A 21,748-nucleotide genomic window follows, 5' to 3' on the forward strand; every position below is an offset into this window, starting at 1 on the left:
AAAATTACACTAAGCAATTTACATAATACATATTACCAATTTTCATATATAAGTATAATATTTACAACAATATATGAAAGGCCATGATAAAAATTTAGAATATAATATAAATGACCACTAACAACTTTTAAAAAGAAGAAAAAGAGATGTTAAAATTACAAAATTCTGATTTATATTGATGTGGTCACTAGAAAATCATTGATTGCTTAGAAGGAAAAATAAATGTATTGTATAACTTTATTTAACAATTTTATTTTTAACAGCACAACACAGATTGGTGGACCCTGGTTATATTGGTGTTAGATTACCAAGTAGGCCAAGACGTCCAAAACGTCATCATTCACGAAAACGTAAATCAAAACCAAAAATAGAGGCTACGCCAAGTAAGTAAAGGTTCTGTCTAAAGTAAAGTCATCAATATTTTAGTGGGGTTTGAAAAAGACCAATGATTCTGCAGAAAAGTTTTTTCCATATTCTTTCCAAATTCACAAAAAACTTTCATTCAAAAGACAAATGAAAGAGTGATAGTTAGGTTAGAATGAATTTCTCTAGAACTTATGAGAAATTTTCTTGTCCTTGACCCTTGTAAAAATCCTACAAGTTCCAACCATTAATTCATTAATTTCTGCTATTGCATTGTACAGTTTCAATATTAAATGTTGTGTTCTTGGTAGATTGTGGTTGGTTGGTTTAACTTGGATTATCATTACTATATTATTTCAGTACTTTTATGTTAATTATGCGATTTATTTGGGGAGTTCATTGATTTCGCCCTTTGCCTCTTGGATTGATAGCTCTAGATAGCACCAACTCTCCTCTCACTCTACATTAATATATAACTGTTTAGTTGTTGTTGTTTGTTAATGAGCATGCTGAGAAAAATCTTTATTGGTGATGGACCATTTTCTAAAATCTTCTTGTCTAAAGATAACAAATGTTTAAGATGTACTATTAATTAATGACCAATATTTTAGCGGTAGATTATTAATTAATGACCAATATTTTAGCGATAGATTATTAATTTCTGACCAATATTTTAGCGGTACCATCTGATCCTATGTTTATGGATCCTGGTAAGTTCTGTGTCAGAGTAAACAAGAAAAGGAAAACTAACAAATGGAAAATTACACTTAGTTTTAATTTCATGTAAATTGTATTTTTCATTAAGGATTTCATATTTTTTACTTACAATCATGACATTTTAATTTCAAGATTTAATATTAAAAAAAAAACCAAATTATTCATTAAAGATTTCAATTTTTTTGGTGGTTCAGGCGCTTTTAACTTTCTGTTAATTTGATTAACTGGTTGATGTCTTAGTGACATTTAACCCCTATTACCATGACTATATACTTTGTTAGAATACTTTTTAGATAAAGAGGAATGCAATTTTACATTAAACTAAGACTAAGTGTGTATGAATTTTGTCAATTCCATATTGCATGCATGTCTGGTGTTTTAGTAGACATTAAATAGTACATTGTTTGTGAGATTTAGAGCCAGTAAATGTATGGGATTGGAAAATGTACAGTAGTGACAGTAATAAAAGATACTCATGAAACGGGATTGGAAAATATTCTAGAAATGTGAATACATGTACACCACTATATTCTAGAAATGTGAATACATGTACACCACTAAAGTTTATCATCTGTTTTAGGAGTGAAAAGAAAATTAAACAACATTGTACGTTTTGTAGATTGTTCAAATGAAATCAATGAAAAGGTTTTAATTTTGCAATGATTGAGACATGTTTTTTTATCAAAAGTTTGCTGCCAGACAAGAATTTTTGTGGCTCTTCTGAAAATATGGAAAAAAACACCTGTGTCATTAATTCACTATGTTATTATTTGTTGAAGATGATTAAATGTTAGTGGCATATGTCAACTCAGTGTACATGTATGAACAATCTTTATGTTTTTTTAAAACTACTGATCTGACTGAACGCTTTCAGAGTATTTTTTTAAGTTGAAGGAAATTTTGGAGTAATTTACATAAGTATAGTTTTTACTGAATAACTTTCAAAGTACAAGAATTTAGGTACTAGTGAATTGCAAAACATTTTAAATCTCTAGATAAAGTCAACGTTCCTTTTTTAACTGAAAATTCTGAGTCAGATTAGTTCTGTCTAAATAAACATTGTCTATAGCACAAGAATAGATTTGACACTATTTGTAAATTATGTTTACCGATTGCATGTATTGTATTTAAATACATGCACTTCTAAACAGACTTGACTTATAAATGGCAAACTTATAGATTTTAGATTTGTAACTATGGAAATAATTTTACTTATCATTTTTAAAACTCCACACTGAGGTGCTCCTACTGACATTTTTTTTACACAGAGAAGTAGTTTACCATTACATTGAATTATAGAATTCTATCAAAAAGAGGAAGTTTCATTAGCTGAAAAAATTAGTGTTTTTTATTTATTTTTGGCGATTTCGGTTATCTTGCTTACAGAAAAGGAGACAAATTTCTTTAAATTTCTTATTATGAATGCCGTTAAGTCCTAGTCTGTTCAACAGATTTCAAGTTTTAATCTTTGATATGAGGATGAATTTCATCATTTATTTGATTGTAAATTTCAGCTAGTCTTACTCCAAGTGAACAGATTCAGGCCCTGATCACTGAGAATGAGGAGGAATCTCATGACATTTTCTGTCAGTTGGACACCTTGTTTAAGCTTGGTAACGAGAGTCAGTGGCGAGAAGCTGCAAGGTAAAGAAGTGCTGATGAAGTTTTTTTTTTTTAAGTTTTTTTTTTTTCATTTTTTTCTTCAATAAGTGGTTTATTATATAATACTTATTCGATGAATACCAATTTTTGTTGATATCTATGTGACCTTGATCCACAGAAAATTTTCCAAGGGAATATAAGCAGACTTTTCTAAGATAAAACACCAATGGGTCAGTTGCTTTGATCTTGAATATAGATCTATGTATGTATGCTATTTTATCTTTTCAATTGTCAAACATTGTAGAAGTAATAAGTTAGAAATGTTCCGAATGGATTATAATTTTAAAATGAAAACATTTTTTAAGTCATAACTTTCACAAGAATTACAAACAAATATATGAATGAGAGAGGGGTGGATGTTTATGCAATCCAAGCTGGAGGTCTGAATCCAAAATTTTCAACATGTTGAAAGCTTTCCCTGGTCCAACTAGTAATATTTAAAACAAAATACTGCTGATTGTTGATATTTTTTGTTATGAAAATGTTGTATAATTTAGGAATGTTTTTGTAGATGGGTAAAATATGAGGAGGACGTAGAAGACAGTGGTAATAGGTGGTCCAAACCTCATGTAGCCTCACTTTCATTACATTCCCTCTTTGAATTGAGGTCACAACTTTTAAACGGTGCTGTGATGCTAGACATGGATGCATACCATATATCACAAGTTTCAGGTTGGTACTATTTTAACTGAAGACCAATCTGATTTAAATACAAATCTGAATTCTATGTCCATAGTTTGCTTAACATAATCTTACAATGGCTCATTCAAATTTCTGATTTATCGACCTATCCGATTCCTCTAGTTTTGTTGTAATAACACACACTTGCACATATTTGAAAGCTGATATTCCATTGGATAATGTGCTAATAACCAGAATAGACAGTAGAATGGAGTGTTGTCAGATTCTTAATAAAAAAAATTCAAATTAAGATATTTTTTCCTTTACTAAAATGTACTGACAGAGATTGTCCCCCCCCCCAAAAAAAACCCACCATAGAAATATCAACAAGATATATAGAATGAGGCAAAAAAATATTTACAAGAATTTAGGCCTTATGTCCCAAATCTTGACCTCACCAACATTCTGTAAACAGATAAATAGACCTTACATCTTAATTATGTGAGGTAGCTATTAATATTTCATTGTTTGACTTGATTCTGCCAAAAAGCCAGGAAGATTTATTAATAAGAATCTGTGGTTAAACGTGGGATCCATAAATTTAACACTTTAACCTTTGACGGAGGTCATGAGAGTTTAAATATGTATTGTATATGACAAACACATGTGATTAATTACAGGTTTCATACAAAGTTAATAATTATATTCCTTCATGGTAAATACTTGTAAACAAATGAATAATGGACAAAATAAAAAGGGGAATTTTATGTGACCTTTCACAGTTTAATGACAGATGTTGACATGGTTGTCATTGGTTGCTGTCCATCATATCTATTTTTCGTTAATTGTTTTTTTCATAAATCAGGCCATTGTTTGTTTGACTTGTTTCACAATTTGTCTTGTCTGGGCTTTGAGAGCACATTATATGATTCTGCTTATTGTTGAATTGCCTATTGTGAGGCTCCCACAGGGTACCACTCATCAGGTCGCTTTTAAATTCGTCGAGAGGTCGTTTTTAAGGGAAATGTACAGGTCGCAGGTAGTTTTTCCCAATCCAGAGAACTGAAGTCGGTCGGAGGTCGTTTTTTTCCAAATTTTACAGGTTGCAGGTCGTTTTTAGAAGGCCCCAGGTCGTAAGTCGTCTCTAAAAAGCCCATAGGTCGAAGGTCGTGTTGACCCTGCGGGAGCCTTTATTGTGATCTACAGCTGCTGTAATGATAGTCTGTCCTTAATCAAGTGCCCCTCTTCCAATAAGGATGATAATTTGAGTATATGAATGAAATTACCTTATCTTATTCTTTTAAGAATATCTAGTAAATATATATTTACTTGAAATGCCAATGTGTATTCCAAATGAAGAATGTTGCATTCTCCAAACTATCAATTTGTGCAGAAACTTCAATTTCATCCATTTATAAATAGTAGATTTGACACCATCCCGTGCATCATATGATAATTACATTGTAGGCAATCAAACCAGATTAATTATATTTTAAATAGTTAATACAAGTAAACTTTAAGTGCAATTCAATCAATGACAATCGTCTGTAACAAACATCTGTGATGGTATGAATTTCAGTCACTGTAATATTGGTGTTATCAAACCTTAAAATCTGAAATATCTGTTTATGTAATAAAAGAAAATCTCAGGATTGTACTGTTAGTATCGGGTTGACAAAGGTGTGATATTGAAAATCCATATAAATGCTCTATTTAGCATTAATTTTGGAGTACTCTGCTTATTTAAAAAAAAAAAACTTTTATAGTACATGAACTCACTACTGAAAAATTTTAGTACACTGTTTGCGGTACTAGTATGCTCTTTACTTTTCACACACTACTATGAATTTCAACTTCTAGTTAATTTGAGAATTATGTTCTTATTTAACATGTTAAAGATAATGCTTTGTGCACAAGAATTAAAAAAAAACATGTTTAATATACCGGCATTTCACATTCAGTATACGTATGAAACCTTAGCTTGTAATTAATTATCTATTTCATTTTTCAGAGTTACTTTTAGACAATTTGATAGCCAACAAACTTTTAGAAGACACAATGAGAGATGACATTAAACAGGCCATTCTATCCCCACATATACATGCCCATCTTAAGAGGAGGAAGACACAAGCAGACGACCTTGGCAGAAAAAAGTCAATTGCCAGAACGTTCTCAGAAATTGGCAGATCTTTTTCAAAAACAAATACCAGAGGTTTGTATTATGCTTGAATTGTATTTTTTTAGAAACACAATTGATGAGGGGGGATTAGGACCTTTATTGGGATTCCAGGATCGGTTGTTTTTAAGCTCAGAATTTCAGGATTGATTCTTTTGGGTTCCGGGAATTCTTTATTCAAATTTCGGGACCTCAGGATTTCGTTATTTTAAGCCCAGGATTTCGTGTTTTTAAGCCCGGGATTTTGGGATCAGGACCCCTCCTATCCCCCCTCATTGATTATCATCAATTAAAACCTGTGTCTAGTATAGTTTTTTATAAGAGATTGAGTCTTTTCCCCAGTTTCCCATTATGGCAAAATGACTTGGGTGCGTAGGTAAAGTTATATATTTGGCTAGCTTGCTTGTTAGCTTCACTGTGAAAACTTTACAATGTTAACTCTACTACCCTTCTTTTGGTTAAGTCTAGTCCTAAAGACAGATAGATTGGTTATCTGTTCGACCAGTTTACTCTTAAAGTAGGGTAGAAAAAAATAATCTAAAAATGACTTCAGCTAGCAAGCATGCTTACCAAAGTCATTACCTTTACCTACACACTCAAGTCAATGTTTATTTTAATGATAGATTCACTCTTTGAAATACATAAATACAAATGTTATGACCTTAAAATCAAAGATCCTTTAAAAATGAAGTGTATATATGAAGGTTAGAATTTATTAAGATAAATAAATTTATTTGTGCAGCTCCTCATAAAGATCTTCAGTTTTGAAAGTCAATAAATTTAAAGTCTCTTAAAATGACCTTAAGAAGTCGTAGGAAAATGACCTCTGAGATATAATTAGTGACAACAAAGTTACGGAAATGGTTAACTACGTCTGTTACATTGACAATTGACGTCAATTTACATGCCATAATATGTTAGACAGTGTCTGCTTCCTTAAAATGTTTTGTAGTGTTGTAATTTATCTACCTTTTTACATCATCAACATTGACCAAGATTTGTCATGTAAAAGTTTATATCTTTTTTAACATCTGTTTATATTTTCAAATAAAGTGAGAAAACTGACAAATTAAATGACACAATTATTTTGTATTACCCATATGAAAGAAAAATTCTTAAAAGATGCCACTTTTCAATTTTTAAAATTAGGGACAATGAGATAACTCTCTATCCAAGTCACAATGTGTAAAAAGTAAACAATTAAAGGTCAAAGTATAGCCTTCAAGACAGAGCCTTGACTCACACGGAATAGCAAGGTTTAAAGAGCCTCAAATTGACTATTGTAAAACCATTCAAATAGCAAAGCAGACATGCTTTCTGTCTTCAAAAGATTCATCAATGACGCTCCAACAAACACATTTAAAATGTGTGTCCTTTATCCTGAAATGAACATATCCCAGATGTGAAGATATCTCAAAAATCAAGAGCAAGAATGTTGCACTTCAATAAAACCCTGAACATACCTTACAAACAAAATCTTTCGTTTATTTCCAGATGATCACTAATATGAAAATTAAAAGAAATTTAGGACCTTGAGGAATACGAAAAGGGCAAGATGTCTTAACCTTATCATTTTTATGCCCCACCTACGTTAGTAGAGGGGCATTATGTTTTCTGGTCTGAGTGTGTGTCCATGTGTTCGTCTGTCTGTCCGTTCGTTCGTTCGTTCGTTCGTTCGTTCGTACATCTGTCCAACTTCAGGTTAAAGTTTTTGGTCAAGGTATTTTTTGATGAAGTCGAGGTCCAATCAACCTGAAACTAAGTATATATGTTCCTTATGATATGATCTTTCTTATTTAAATGCCAAATTAGAGTTCTAACACCAATTTCACGGTCCACTGAACATAGAAAATGATAGTGGGAGTTGGGCATCCGTGTACTGGGGACACATTCTTGTTAGCTTTTATTATAGAATATTAAAAAGAAAAGTAGATGATCCCTCGTTCCAGATTCAAGAACCAAGTTCAATATTTCTTAATCTGTATTTCATAAAAGTGCTAAATCATTGGTGTTTTAGCCGACACCTTTGCAAGAAGTTAATTTTGCAGTTGTATTAATACCTGCGAGGTTGTACAGCATGTAATATTATAATTATTTTCTATGACACATTGTATATTATTTAATTAATTATTTATGAGACAAAAGTACAAGTAGAAATTGTCATTAAAACAACTCTTGCATTCATAATTAAAAGCATTATAAATGCACTATGACTTATTTAATACATTGTACAAGTAATTGGATGGTAGAGAGTTATAAAGAAGAAATTATATTCACCGTTAGACATGTTGATTGATTGACAGAAATTACATTGTTTTTTATAAACTACAAATCTGATTCATAACCAATTTAAAGTTCACTTAGAGTATATGACAAAGTACTGTTTTAGTAACTACTGTGGATTCATTTTTATTCGTGGGATACCAATTTTCGTGGATTTCGTTGGTACAGGCAAACCACGAAATTAAATGTTCAACAAATGACAACTTTTACAAAGGCTTGTATGCAGACTTCGGTAAAACCATGAAATTAAATATCCACGAATATGTAAGTTTCCCTGAATCAACGCAAATTGGTACCCACGAAAATAAATGAATCGACAGTATTTTGTTAATATTGTTGCCTTTTGTTATGCTTGATCCCCTTAACTCAATGATGACCCTCTTTCTTCCATAATGATGTATCTATGTGCTGCCTCATTTCAAAGGTTTTACCTTGAAAAAATATGTATCAGACTTCATCAAATACGAGCTAACATAAAACCAATTGCAAGGGAACACCATTTAATGATTTTATTATTATGGTTGGTATAGTGGATACCTTAACTCTCAATAAAATTACAAGGCCAAATTATAAAGTAATTTCACTGATTAAAATAAACATTCTCCTTTTGTGCATAATGACACCTCAGTGGCAGATCAAGGTGTGGGGGGGGGATTCCGGGGTTGGTAACCCCCTTTTTTTGGACGATCAATGCATTTGAATGGGAGCATATAGTTAGAACCCTCCTTTACTCTGGGTTGGGAACCCCCCTTTTTAAAATGGCTGGATCTGCCCCTGCACCTTTTGTACAATATTCTTCTGAGACCATAAGTCATGAGGTTTAACATTGAATGAGGCTGTTGTTCATCATGTGTGGTTGATTTCACTATACATTTGTACATGTACCACAATAAGTCATAAGGTTTCACACTAAATGAGGCTGTAGTTTATTATGTGTGGTTGATCTCACTATACATTTGTACCCATTTCCATTTGACAATTTTTGGCAGGAGTTTTGTGACTTTAATGATTGTACCAATATGGTTGTTAGAATAGATACTTCAGCTCTCAAAATACTTGTTCAAAGTCAAATTACGTTGGCATGTCCAGGGGGGGGGGGGGTCCGGGGTTGAAACCCCCCTTTTTTAGGCTGATCAATGCATTTGAATGGGAACATATAGTTGGAACCCCCCCTTTGTCCTGGGTTGGGAAACCCCCCCCTTTTTAAAATGGCTGGATCCGCCCCTGAATTACAAAGAACTTTTATTGTTTTTACTTGCATAACATGCAAACAATACTCATCTGAGATCATAGGTCTTGAGCTTTCAACATCTTTCATACTCAGTGAAGCTGTTTTTCATCATGTGTCTGAACTGACCATTTCTATTTAGCTCTGGTTCAGGCAAAAGTTATGGGTCACTTTCACCATTTTTAGCCATATGTAACATAATTACACTATGATCGATGTATTCCTCATTACCTCTGAAAGTATCTGTGAAATTTTTACCACAACCTAGTAGAACACAAGAAAATTAAGTTTTATAACAAAATATTCACAACAGAACGTGGAGGTGATCTTATTTCAGTATTCTAAATATTTTCTTATATAAATTTTTATTATAACCTAGTATAATTTGTAGAACAACCATGACAACACACTTAATCTAGTATGAAAAAAATATTCACAATGGTCCATGAAGGGAATTAGTATTTTGATATTCTTTAATTTTATGGTCATTTCTTTGCCCTGGTCCTCCACCATATAATGTTCAAAGGGGAAAATATACTTGCCTCCCCATGCTGCTAAAGTTATATCTAAAGTTATATCTGCTTAAGAGCAGCAAAAACATGTCTTTTGCCAGAACACATTTATTCCAAAAGAAGAATTACATCACATGACAAATATGCACCATATAAAGGGACTCAACTCTCACAACTTAACTACAAAACACATACAACCATACATATACATAACATTTGTATTCTAGATATATTTTACCCTTATTAATGTCTATAACTTATATTTAAGCACCCCTAGAGGATAGTGTGTCAAACCTAAAAGGAAATGCCAACACATGCAACAGTGTACCTAACATGGAAAGATTTCAAGTCAAGGGGGGCCTGTATTCTATATATAGATTTTTACTATAGTTCTCTATACGTTATATTTTAGCACCCCTAGAGGATAGTGTGTCAAACCTAAAGGGAAATCCCAACAGTGTACCTAACATGGAAAGATTTCAAGTCAACGGGGGCCTGAAAGAATCTCCTTCCAGTGCTAAAGTAAGTTTAAACAGAGGCGCAGAGTATCAATAGTCAGCACTTCATTATTTTAGAATCAAATGCATTCTGGGTAATATTTTCAAATGTATTTACCAAAACATTTTAATTGGTTAAAAAAGTCAATTGAAAATCAACAAATGATGCAACATTGTTCTGATTTTATGGATACAAATAATGAAATTACCCATAATCCATCTGATTCTGAAGCAGTTAATATATATAAGAATGGCCACATGAAATGTATTTTGAAATTCTCATGCTTTCTTCAACTTCAGCTTCAAATCTTATTTGGATAATTTCACATATTTAGATATTTTTGTAAAGAAAACGAAATCATCCATTTTCAATTTGTAAGGAAGAGTAGTGAAAATCTAAAATACAAATTCATGTGGTCTTGGATTTATTTTAGTTTAGACATAGTATTTTTTATATATATTCAGAAACAATTTATTAGATGCATGATTTTGACTTCATACTTCATACTGTAGTTAATGAAACGGAAAAGAACAAGAAGAAGAAAAATAGAACAATATTTAATAAAACTTATATGTTAAGAATTAGGGGGAAATTGTATCATGATAAGAGGCAAATTTACCTAAGCAAAACTGTAAAAATTGAGTTTATGGACTTTTAAAAAAAAATCACTCATTTAACAAATTGACAGAATACAATAAAGATTTACTCTTATGAAAACTGCAAAATCAGTCCCTAAGATGGAAATCACATGTCGCTTTGGGTTCACGTCAATAAAGATTTACTCTAATGATAACTGCAAAATCAGTCCCTAAGACGGAAAATACATGTTGCTTTGGGTTCACATTTTGAACATGTAAAAATGATATATAGTGAAAAAATTAATCCTTCTTACAAATTTGTAACTTTTTATTTTATAATTTTTGTAAATTCTGTTAAAGAATCAATGTTCTATGATAAAGTAAGACATATTTTCAGGAAATAATTTTAAATACGCATTTGCACACCTTTTGTAATGAATTAAACTTAAAGTTGAATGCGTATTATCATTTATATGTTTTGATATTTTTTAGCTACAAAAGATACATCAAGTATGTATTGAGCACTTGGTTGTTTTTCAATGTTGTTTACATGTATGGCTGTTTACTTTGAAGTGTTTGTAATACATATTTTTTAAATACCGTACCACCTGAACAACAGTAATTCAATGACAATTTGCTATGCAGGCTAGGATTGGCTTTCAAAATACAAAAAAAACAAAAATAAAATAATATTTCTGGCAATCTTACTGACCATTTTATTTTACTCATGGCTCAATTTTTGTTTTGCTAATTGTAAAATTAAAAACACTTAGTCAGTTCCTGTTGTTCAAAACCAAAATGTGTTATTTTTTTGCTCCCCTGGTGTGTCACCCATTTTTTACAATTTCTAGCATAGAATATCTGAAATTGTGACTTGCACTTAATCCCTAGAAGTTATTTCCATTGGTGGCATTATGCTAGATAATAACAAATCATCAAAAAAGTCATTTTCAGGAAAAAAACATTTGGAGAGGATTACTTCACAAGTGATATCACAAAAATATTGAACTCAAAGGAAAGTTCTAAATGAAAAGTCCCCAACCGAATGGCAAAATCAAAAGCTCAAACACATCAAACCAATATACAACAACTGTCGTATCCGACCTAGCAGAGGCATTTTCTTATGTAGAAAATTATTTCTTAGATGTTGTTTGAATTCATTCTAATAAGATTATTTTTGTTCCAATTAACGGGCCCATGAACAGCAAAGTAATGTATTATTTGAATGTTACTTTAAGTAATGTATAAGTCAAGAAAAATTCACAAATACTTATAAGAAATTTACTCTTTTGATTTTCAGGTTTGTACATTAAGCTAGACATGCAAAAAGTTTATTCTCGGCTCAATTAATGTACATTATTTTATTTGTACACTATATAATAATGTAGGGTTTGATGGTATAATACAAATACTGTATAATTAGATATTAATTAGGCTAGATTAAATTAAATCCTAGATTATTTGTAATTTTTTTAAATTTCCATTAAAATATTGTCTTATCATCCAAAAAATAATTGTACTTATTGTTAGCCCAAAAGATGTTTTATACTGAAAACAAACTTATTTTTGTGAGCTATTTTTTTCATGAAATTCATAAGTAAGAAAATAACTAAAATATGTCATTGTTGGAGTATTTATCTGAATACCTGGACGAAGTTAAAAAAAATGGCGAACTGAAAATGCCAGTTAATTAAGTCAAATGAAAAAAGGGTTAAAAGTGAGCAAAAGTATCCACGAAAATGAAGTTGTTTAAAATATATGTCAAAATTGTCTTTTTAAAAAAATCTAAAATATGCTTAATGAAAAGTTTGCACATGCCATTCAAAATATTGCAAGAACGTGAAGGATAATGTCTGAATTATTTGTTGGTATGGCCTATATTGTAAAATTTATTTTCAGCACCATGCGGCACATCATCATGTATGTACTGAGCAATAAGCTTTTTTGATAATAATTGAGTTCCATGTGTAAGGCTGTTTACTTGTAGCTTTTTATTTATTACAATTTTAGCTTCATTAACTTTTGATTACAGCACACATTTGGGACCGTATATGGTATTCATACTGTGTATTTTTCATACATCATTTTGACTTACAGAATCTAGGGAATTGTGGGTAATTGTGTGTTTTTACACCAAAATGAAAAGGAAGGTAACCCATTGGTTGGTTCTTCATGTTTTAGGACAAAACCTACCAATTACAACATTCTGCTGTATATTTGTAGAGGTATTACCCAGAATGCATTAGATTTTTGAAACAGTGAATTACACTCATGCTTTAAAATAAGAATCTATGAATTAAACCTTGGTAAATCTAGGTATCAACCTTTGAAATAAGTAATTAAGAAGACAAATAGTCAATGAAAGATAGTTATGTAAGATATAAGCCTAGATTAAAAGTTTATTTCATCCCTAAATGATCCTCAGATTGTGGAGAAAAGTGACATGACCTGATATCGTCATTGCACGAAATTTCAATCTGTTGCTATATTTGGTAAATAAAGACAACAGGAAATGTTCAAGCTGCATTATACAAAAATACATAGAAGATGTACATTTAAAACTGTAACAAGCACCTGATGATTCAGATTTTTCTTCATGCTCAATGCACGAAAGGTCATATGGTAATGTCTTGAGCCAATGTACATGTTCAACCGTTTCAAAATAGGATAATTTTTCAGTGTCTTCATAGTGTTTATTTTTAGCAACTTGATTAAATTACATAAAAAAAAAAATGTGAAATCTGTCATGTTTTTGTGTGTTAACATGTATGTAAGCCAAATTTAAAGATGAAATTTAGTTGCCGGATTGTCTGTGTCATGTGACTGAACAGTTTCTTTTTTGTTGTTTTGTAGTATTGATGTTGTTTTATTTCATAAAATGCATGTTACAATCACGTTCAATATCAAATCTCACTATGATTTTTTTGCACGATTTTTTATGAGTTCATTTTTATTTCAGTACCAAAGTAATCATTCTTTCAAGTTTAATTGAGGGATCCATGATGCAAGCTTAAGCTACTAATTTCAATATTTTATCTTGTTATATTTTATTAGATGTATTCATCTAACATTAACCTATATAGCTCAAAATTCAGGGGAGGTAATCAAAAAGAACCTCTCTGAATTAGTCAAAGCTTGTCTTGTTTGCATTGAAAATATATTAAACATGTCATTTTGTATTCCAAACTATAAAGCAAAGTATCATGTAAAACCCATAGTTTTTTTTTTTAAATCTTTTGTCCACTATTCCTAATAATAAAGAAAGATACAATTGATTTCTTTAGATATAAAAAAAAAATGCTCCAGAGTTGTCTTTGCTTCCTTTGAGATATTATTTTCCAGTTTCACAGCTCACAGCTTCTTTTATAAATAATGATTAAAAAAAAATCACTGTTATTTATCACAATATATCAGCTTCTTTTATAAATAATGATTAAAAAAAAATCACTGTTATTTATCACAATTTATCAGCTTCTTTTATAAATAATGATTTAAAAAAAATCACTGTTATTTATCACAATATATCAGCTTCTTTTATCAATAATGATTAAAAAAAAATCACTGTTATTTATCACAATATATCAGCTTCTTTTATAAATAATGATTAAAAAAAATCACTGTTATTTATCACAATATATCAGCTTCTTTTATAAATAATGATTTAAAAAAAATCAATGTTATTTATCACAATATATCAGCGAATAATTCGATTTGTGTATGTAAACTCAAGGGGAGATATTTAATTAATCATTTGATTTTATTATGCATTACAAAATAATTTATTGCTATTAAGCTGAATTAATTCTGCTTCCTTTTGTTTAGTTTATTTGTATGCAATACTATATGATGGAAAGTTTAACATTCCCAATTTGTGTTGAATAAAATTGAATATTTATAACACTTTTAATAGTACAATAATTTATATTATAGGCTTTCCAGTAAAAAATATACTCACAAAAGTACACACAAATCTTAGTTATGAAAAATGCAGATCATATGAAATATGTCTGTTAAACAAATTAGATGTAGGTAAATTCAAAACTTAAAGTTGTGATGTTTGAATAATCATATTTTACTTCACTTGAAACTTTCTTGAAAAACTGTATTGTAAAAACTTTATTTCGTAGTAATAAGGTGCACCTATTGTATCTTATGTAATTATTGATGATAGTAAGCTGGCATTTTTTCAATATTTTGTCACAAAAATGAAATTGCATTTTATTTGTTTTATATTTGTTTGCGGCTAAATGCTGGAATTGTAATAATCAATCTCACAATGGGGTTGATGGTTCAACAAAATCTAGATTAAGCATTAGCAGTAATGACAGAATTTACCATATTTAATTTGGCAATTTATATTTCAGTTAAACCAACCATTCATGAAAAAAATTCCAGATGGCGCTGAAGCAGCAAATATCTGGGTCGGAGAAATGGACGCATTGAAATATCCCGTGACAGCTTTTATACGTCTTTCTGAAGCTAGGCCAATCGGAGACTTGACAGAAGTTCCTCTGCCGACAAGATTTTTATTTATTCACCTTGGACCTCCTGGTACTGCAGGAAAATGTTTAGAAACCGGCAGAGCTATATCTACAATTATGGTTGATGAGGTAAAACGGAAATTATTATGCCATTTATTTCAAAAAATATTTCATCCACAATTTTAATCTCACTATTTCCTACCATACTGAGAATTAGTGTGACATGAGAGAATATAACAACATTTATTGTAAAAAAAAATTAATGCTGCAGCAATTTTGGCTTTAAACTCTTCCCGCCCAAATTGACAAATTGTTTTTACATAAGAGAACACCTGGCTTTCATGGGCAATGTTAATTTATGACATGTCATAAAAAAGCTTCATAATTTCCACAAAAATACTTAATAATAATAGTAATTAATGAGCTTAATATGAGAAATTTCATCAAAACTTAATCACAAACTAGTTTTTGATAATGTTAAAAAATTGTGTTTTAAATGTAATAAATTGATAATTTCCAATAGGTGAAACACATTTGACCTAATTCTTAAGCTTAAATTTGTTCGCCATAAAGCTGTCTTTGTAAAGGCTTTTTCTAAATTTGAAATGCACCTAACTACATCATGTACATGTAAATAGGGTTTACACAACCAGAGGATCATTAACAACTTTTCACACAAAAATGCATCTACCAGTTAATAAGATCTTTATGAAAAGGTTCATAGTCTTTGGAAAAATAAGTAATTCCCTTCCTCCATATATTTAATTTTGAAATTGCCTACAGAAAAGTCATACCACCAGGATGATATAAAGATTGACAATGCCTGAAAAGTAAGCAACACAGTTGTAAAAACTTCTAAATGTTAACCTTTTTTATTAAGACACTGTCATGAAGTTGGGTTAGAGTTTAATAGTGTTTGATTTCTATTTAGGTATTTAGAGAAGTTGCCTACAAAGCCAGAAATCGTCAAGATATCTTAAATGGAATAGATGAATTTTTAGATCAAGTGACTGTGCTGCCACCTGGTGAATGGGATCCTAAAATCCGTATTGAACCACCAACAACAGTTCCTTCACAGGTTTGTAACAGATATTCAACTTTAACTTTTAAGGAGCCTTTTCTGCATTAAGGTGGTATCAATCACTTTGAATTTAATTAATTTGGCTTGTTTAATTTCCATAAAATTTTGACAAAATATTTGCTTTGACCCTTTTAAAAAAAACAAAAAAAATCACTACCGGTACATTTGAACCACATATTTTGTTTGAAAAATTTCATTGGATATATAGCAGTTTGACAAATACTTATTTCAACCATCCTTATGTGAAGGCATCAGGGAAGATTAGTTTATTGTAACTAACTGAGTTTACCCTCTTTAAATAAAGAATTTATTATTATTATTATTTATTTTTACAAGTGTTTAGGAGTTACTATTCATAAATCAAAGCCTAGATGAAGTTTTTTTGGAGATTTTTCTCTGATTCCTTAATTTTCCATTGTATGAATTTTTCCTCTCAACCTACTAAACATCAATAGGGTTTTTCTCAATAGAGAAAAAGTGAAATTTCATATATATATATAGTAAGGCAAACACCATTGACATCATTTGGAAAACAATAAACAGATTGTCCATGGTCTTTCAAACATGAGGAGGTTTCTCAACTAAATCCCATCTCAGGGCTATCAACCTTTAAGGAGATTGTAGCACAGAAAAGGGGGGGAGATGAGATGTAGGATGGTAAAAGAAAGTGTGGATGTGAGATATAGAGGATAAATAAAGGTGGGAATAGGAGACAGGAGATTAACAAAATTAGGCAGGTTTAATACAGTCTAAAACATTTAGGAAAATTGGAAAAATTACAGAAAAAGAGGGCCTTTGAAAATGAGCAACTCTGTGTCCCCCATCCCAACACTCAATTTCAAAATCATAGATATTCTATATTCCTGTAACAGATTATTTTCATGGATATTTTTGTAATTTTATTTCAGCAAGGACGTAAAGAAAATAAGCCACAACCGGCTGGACCAAAAGAGGCAGCATTGATCATTGAGGAGGAAGAGAGTCATGTTGATCCTACTCTCGTCAGAACTGGAAGGTAAATATAAGTGAACTGAATAGAGTCAAATCATCATTTCCTAGGAGTAATTTTTGTGAACTGAAAGGAGTGAAATAATCATTTCCCAGGAGTAAATAACTTTGAATTTTACTCTTGTCAGAACTAGAGGTAAATATGTGTGAACTGAAAGGAGAAAAAATAATAATTTCCCAGGAGTAATATATGGAACTCTCTTTTATTGACAATCAATGCATTTGAATGGGGACATAAAGTTGGAACACCCCCTTTTTAAAAATGGATGGATCTGCCCATGTTATAGGTCCAGTTTCTGTTGTTTATGACATTTTCAACCAATCACAACATTTTGGTGTATGCTTTTGAAATAGTACATAGTACCCAGAATGCATTTGACTCTGAAACAGTGCATTGCAAGATTTCTCATTTCCCATTTACATAGATATAGCTTCAATATCATTGACCTTAACCCAGTTTTAGAATTCTATAGTACACTTCAGAGACAGATTTGAGGGGGGGAGGGGGAAACATTTGGTTGATTATAGAGAATCACTGAAGAAGGACCGGAGTGGGCCTCTTCTAATGCAGTCAGTGGATCCCCACTTATGAATATTTCTGTATGAGCCACTGCAGTTGAATAATCATGATGAAAGAATTTAAGTAAGATGAAGTTACATCAAATTTATAAATTTAATTTATTATAACGAACATTTTTTTACAAAAGTTCTGACCTTGACCTTGTTTTTTACAGGTTATTTGGAGGTTTGGTTGCCGACATAAAGAGGAAAATACCATGGTATCCGAGTGATTTTAAAGATTGTTTACACATACAGTGTGTGGCCTCTGTCGTTTATTTATATCTTGCCACTCTGACTCCTAATGTGACATTTGGTGGATTGCTGGGACTAGCCACTGATAACTATATGGTAAATGCTAAGAATTATTCAATATTGAGTGTTTGCCCGATTTGTGTTTCACCCCATTTTCAACATTGTGATAATGTTTTGGTGGTCAGTTTTTACTGGTGAGGGAAACCAGAGTGCTCAGAGAGAATCACTGACCTTCATGACCTTTGGTTGCTGTTTCAATAAGACATATGCAAAACATGGGAAAAAAATTCAGAATTCGAACTTTTTAAACTGAGAAACCACTTGATTAAAAGACTCCTCTTTATAATTAGAGCCTGCCCTAGAGGGTGCCCTATAGTGATCAGTCTGTCCATCCGTTTGTCTGTCTGTCTGTAACAAATTGTGTCCACTTCATATCTAGAGAACAGTTATAATCTCACACTTTTTACTTGACATGTATATTAACCAACACCAGAGGGTGTGTCATAATGTATGTACAACTTCCTAGGTCAAAGGTCAAGGTCAAAAACTTTAGGGTTAAGTTGACAACCCAATATCCTATGGTAAAGATACAAATTTCTTACCACACATTATTCAAAGCCTGGCCCACAGAGATGGCTACCATCTCAATGATGTCTAGTTTTATATGAAAATATTAAATGTGAATGGCTATGGATACTGTATGTAAATTCATTAATCCCATCTCTCTACTTTCTATGCAACTATTTTTGCACCTGTCCCAAGTCAGGAGCCTCTGGCCTTTGTTAGTCTTCAATTATTTTTAATTTTAGTTTCTTGTGTACAATTTGGAGTTTAGTATGGCGTTCATTATCACTGAACTAGTATATATATTTGTTTAGGGGCCAGCTGAAGGAAACCTTCAGGTGCGGAAATTTCTCGCTGCATTGAAGACCTGTTGGTGACCTTCTGCTGTTGTCTGTTCTATGGTTGGGTTGTCTCTTTGACACATTCCCTATTTCCATTCTCAATTTAACTAATATCTCTTTCTAACCTCTCTTACAGTTCAGTTCCTCAAAATAATACACATATTTTGATGCCCATCTAGTTTGTTTGTCTGTCCTACTTCAGGTTAACGTTTTTGGTCAAGGTAGTTTTTGATGAGGTGGACGCTCAGTGTAAAATATAGAAAAAAAAAATGCCTTCCCATGTTAAAGTGTGCATAGAGTGTGACATGAAGGAATTATTTCTTAAACTAAACTCGCATATGGGCTATACCCCAAATTCAACCTCTTAAAAAAGAGACAACCTGCAAAGTCAGCAAGATACTAGATTGATTGATTGATTGTTGGTTGCTTAACATCTAGCGGCAAATATTTCATGCATATTCAGGACGAGAACAAGTTCACAATAAATACAATAGGTAGGTTGAGGTAGAGGCCATCTGGGATGATGGTCGGAGAAATTTGGACTGCCACGGGAAAAGGAGGGTATATTGGCAAGATACTAGAAGAAAATCATATATTTTAATGTAATAGTAAGTATTTTTGCAGCCTTCAGCTGTTTTCAGCTTTCTAGCGAGTTATTGTCTCTTTTACAAATTCTTAAATTCCATTCTCAATTTTATTGGTGACTTGAGTATTTTTTTTTGAAAATGTTAATGCTAGAAAAAGAATTGATTTAATTTTTTTATTTTTTTAGGGTACTATGGAGTGTATCTTGACTGCTGCTTTAACTGGTATCCTGTTTGCACTTTTTGCTGGGCAACCATTGAACATATTAGGAAGTACTGGTCCCATGTTGGTGTTGGAAATGATAATCTATAAGTTTTGCAAGTAAGAAAATACATTTGCAATATCTTGATGCTTTTTAATTTTATAAGCTTCTGAACTTATAGAAAAATAATCCACTTGCTTAAACACACATATCAGCTCACTGTTTAAATATAGAAACTGGTCGATTTTATAATATTGAGAGACATCTGAGAATTTGTAATATGTGTGATAAACAAGTAATTAAAGATGAATATCATTTTATTTTAGTATGTGAAAAGTATAATGAACTTCGGAAGAAATTTATCAAACCATATTTAATGATTTTCTAACAATATGCATGCAAACTTATTCCTTCTTTGTGACTGATCTGCAAAAAGGTGTGTTCGTTCTATGTGACGTCATCAGGCATGGTGGCCTTTTTTCATGCCATCACAATAGGAAATTCAGATGAAACAAGAAAATTCAATGTCATAATCAGATTTAACCAATGAAGTACTGAGATCAAACGATCCACACCTTGGTTAAATTTTTTAAACAATGGGTGCAGAAAGGGATAAATTGACAAAGAATTAGAGAAAAATCATAAGGATAAATTCCTGAAAAAAAAACAACACATACAAAATGAATACCAATGCATGTATTATTAATTGCAAACTCAACTTGATAGTAGCGATTCAAAATACTGTAAATTCAGAAATTATTGTGAGGTTTTTATTATTGCGAATAATGCGACTGAGTTGAAAACGCAATAATTAAAACTCGCATTTTGTAATATTTTAACTGAACTAAGCATGGCTTTTCTCAAAATCGTAAAAATTTAAATCTCATTCAAGTATTTAATGACAAAATCGCAATAATAAATGCACACAATAATTTCTGAATTTACAGTAGCTATTTTATATTTAGGTATGTTGGCTATTTCTATTAATGTCATTTTTTGCAGTGACCAAGGATGGGAATTCTTACCGTTGAGAGCATGGGTTGGCTTATGGTCAGCATTTTTTCTCTTGATAATAGTTGCATTTGACCTTAGTGCACTTGTGAAATATATAACAAGATTTACAGAGGAAAGTTTTGCGTGCCTTATAGCAATCATTTTTATTGTTGAGGCATTTAAAAAACTGTTTGCTATAACGGATAAGCATCCTTATAATATCCATCCTGAGATACCACTGGATTATACTTGTGGCTGTTACCATCCAAATTTCACGATGCCTGACCCTAATAACGCCACCTTAATGAATTTAACATCAGAAATTGGGTACAATTTAATTGACATGACCAAAGGAATGTCTACAGCCTTCAACCTAAATGAAACTGATTCAAATGTAACTGATTACTCGAAGTTTTTAACAAAAAAGGAATGTGAGGAAGAAGGAGGGAAGATGCTTGGAACTGGTTGTGACACCCCTGTTTACCATGACAATGTCTTCTTCCTGTCTATTATATTGTTTTTATTCACCTTTGGAATTGCATGGACTTTGAAGATGTCCAAGACTAGCAGGTTCTTTCCTACTTTTGTAAGTATGAAATATTTCATCTGCAGTGGCAGATCCAGAAATTTTCATAAGTGGGGGCCCACTGACTGTCTTAGAGGGGGCCTGCTCTAGTCATGCTTCAGTGATTCCCTATATAATCAACCAAAATTTTCACAGAAAAGGGGAACCACCTCTAAATCTGCCTCTGTTTTGTGTAATAACTTGACTTGTGGTGTTCAACAAAGTTCAAATCTTCTATAATACAAAAATAAGGAGATGTGGTATGATTGCCAATGAGATAACTATCCACCAAAGTTCAAATCAACATGATCAAGTGGATGTAAGTAATTATAGGAAATAGTGTGTTTTCCACCAATGAAAAAAACCCAGTACGTATAGTCATTATAAAAGGCCCCGTCATGAAAAATATGAAACAATTCAATTGAGAAAACAAACAGCCTAGTTTATTTTATTTATGACAAAACAATTTACAAAAAA

General features: G+C 31.5%; 1 protein-coding gene across 5 annotated transcripts in view; it reads left to right on the forward strand.

The window, feature by feature from the left end:
* LOC134695156 (electroneutral sodium bicarbonate exchanger 1-like) overlaps window positions 1–21,748 on the forward strand; it is a 50,153-nt gene that overhangs the window by 13,858 nt on the left and 14,547 nt on the right. For 4 of the 5 annotated variants that reach the window (XM_063556356.1, XM_063556358.1, XM_063556357.1 and 1 more), the window contains exons 3-14: window positions 264–383; window positions 1,041–1,073; window positions 2,595–2,724; window positions 3,254–3,414; window positions 5,375–5,575; window positions 9,975–10,084; window positions 15,003–15,248; window positions 16,051–16,197; window positions 17,109–17,215; window positions 17,943–18,117; window positions 19,699–19,832; window positions 20,716–21,292. In XM_063556356.1, the coding sequence (XP_063412426.1) occupies window positions 264–383; window positions 1,041–1,073; window positions 2,595–2,724; window positions 3,254–3,414; window positions 5,375–5,575; window positions 9,975–10,084; window positions 15,003–15,248; window positions 16,051–16,197; window positions 17,109–17,215; window positions 17,943–18,117; window positions 19,699–19,832; window positions 20,716–21,292 (2,141 nt within the window). The remainder of the gene's footprint in view (window positions 1–263; window positions 384–1,040; window positions 1,074–2,594; window positions 2,725–3,253; window positions 3,415–5,374; window positions 5,576–9,974; window positions 10,085–15,002; window positions 15,249–16,050; window positions 16,198–17,108; window positions 17,216–17,942; window positions 18,118–19,698; window positions 19,833–20,715; window positions 21,293–21,748) is intronic. The other variant, XM_063556359.1, reaches the window with a different exon arrangement.

Source organism: Mytilus trossulus, chromosome 13 (assembly GCF_036588685.1).
Source record: "Mytilus trossulus isolate FHL-02 chromosome 13, PNRI_Mtr1.1.1.hap1, whole genome shotgun sequence".
NCBI lineage: Eukaryota > Metazoa > Mollusca > Bivalvia > Mytilida > Mytilidae > Mytilus > Mytilus trossulus.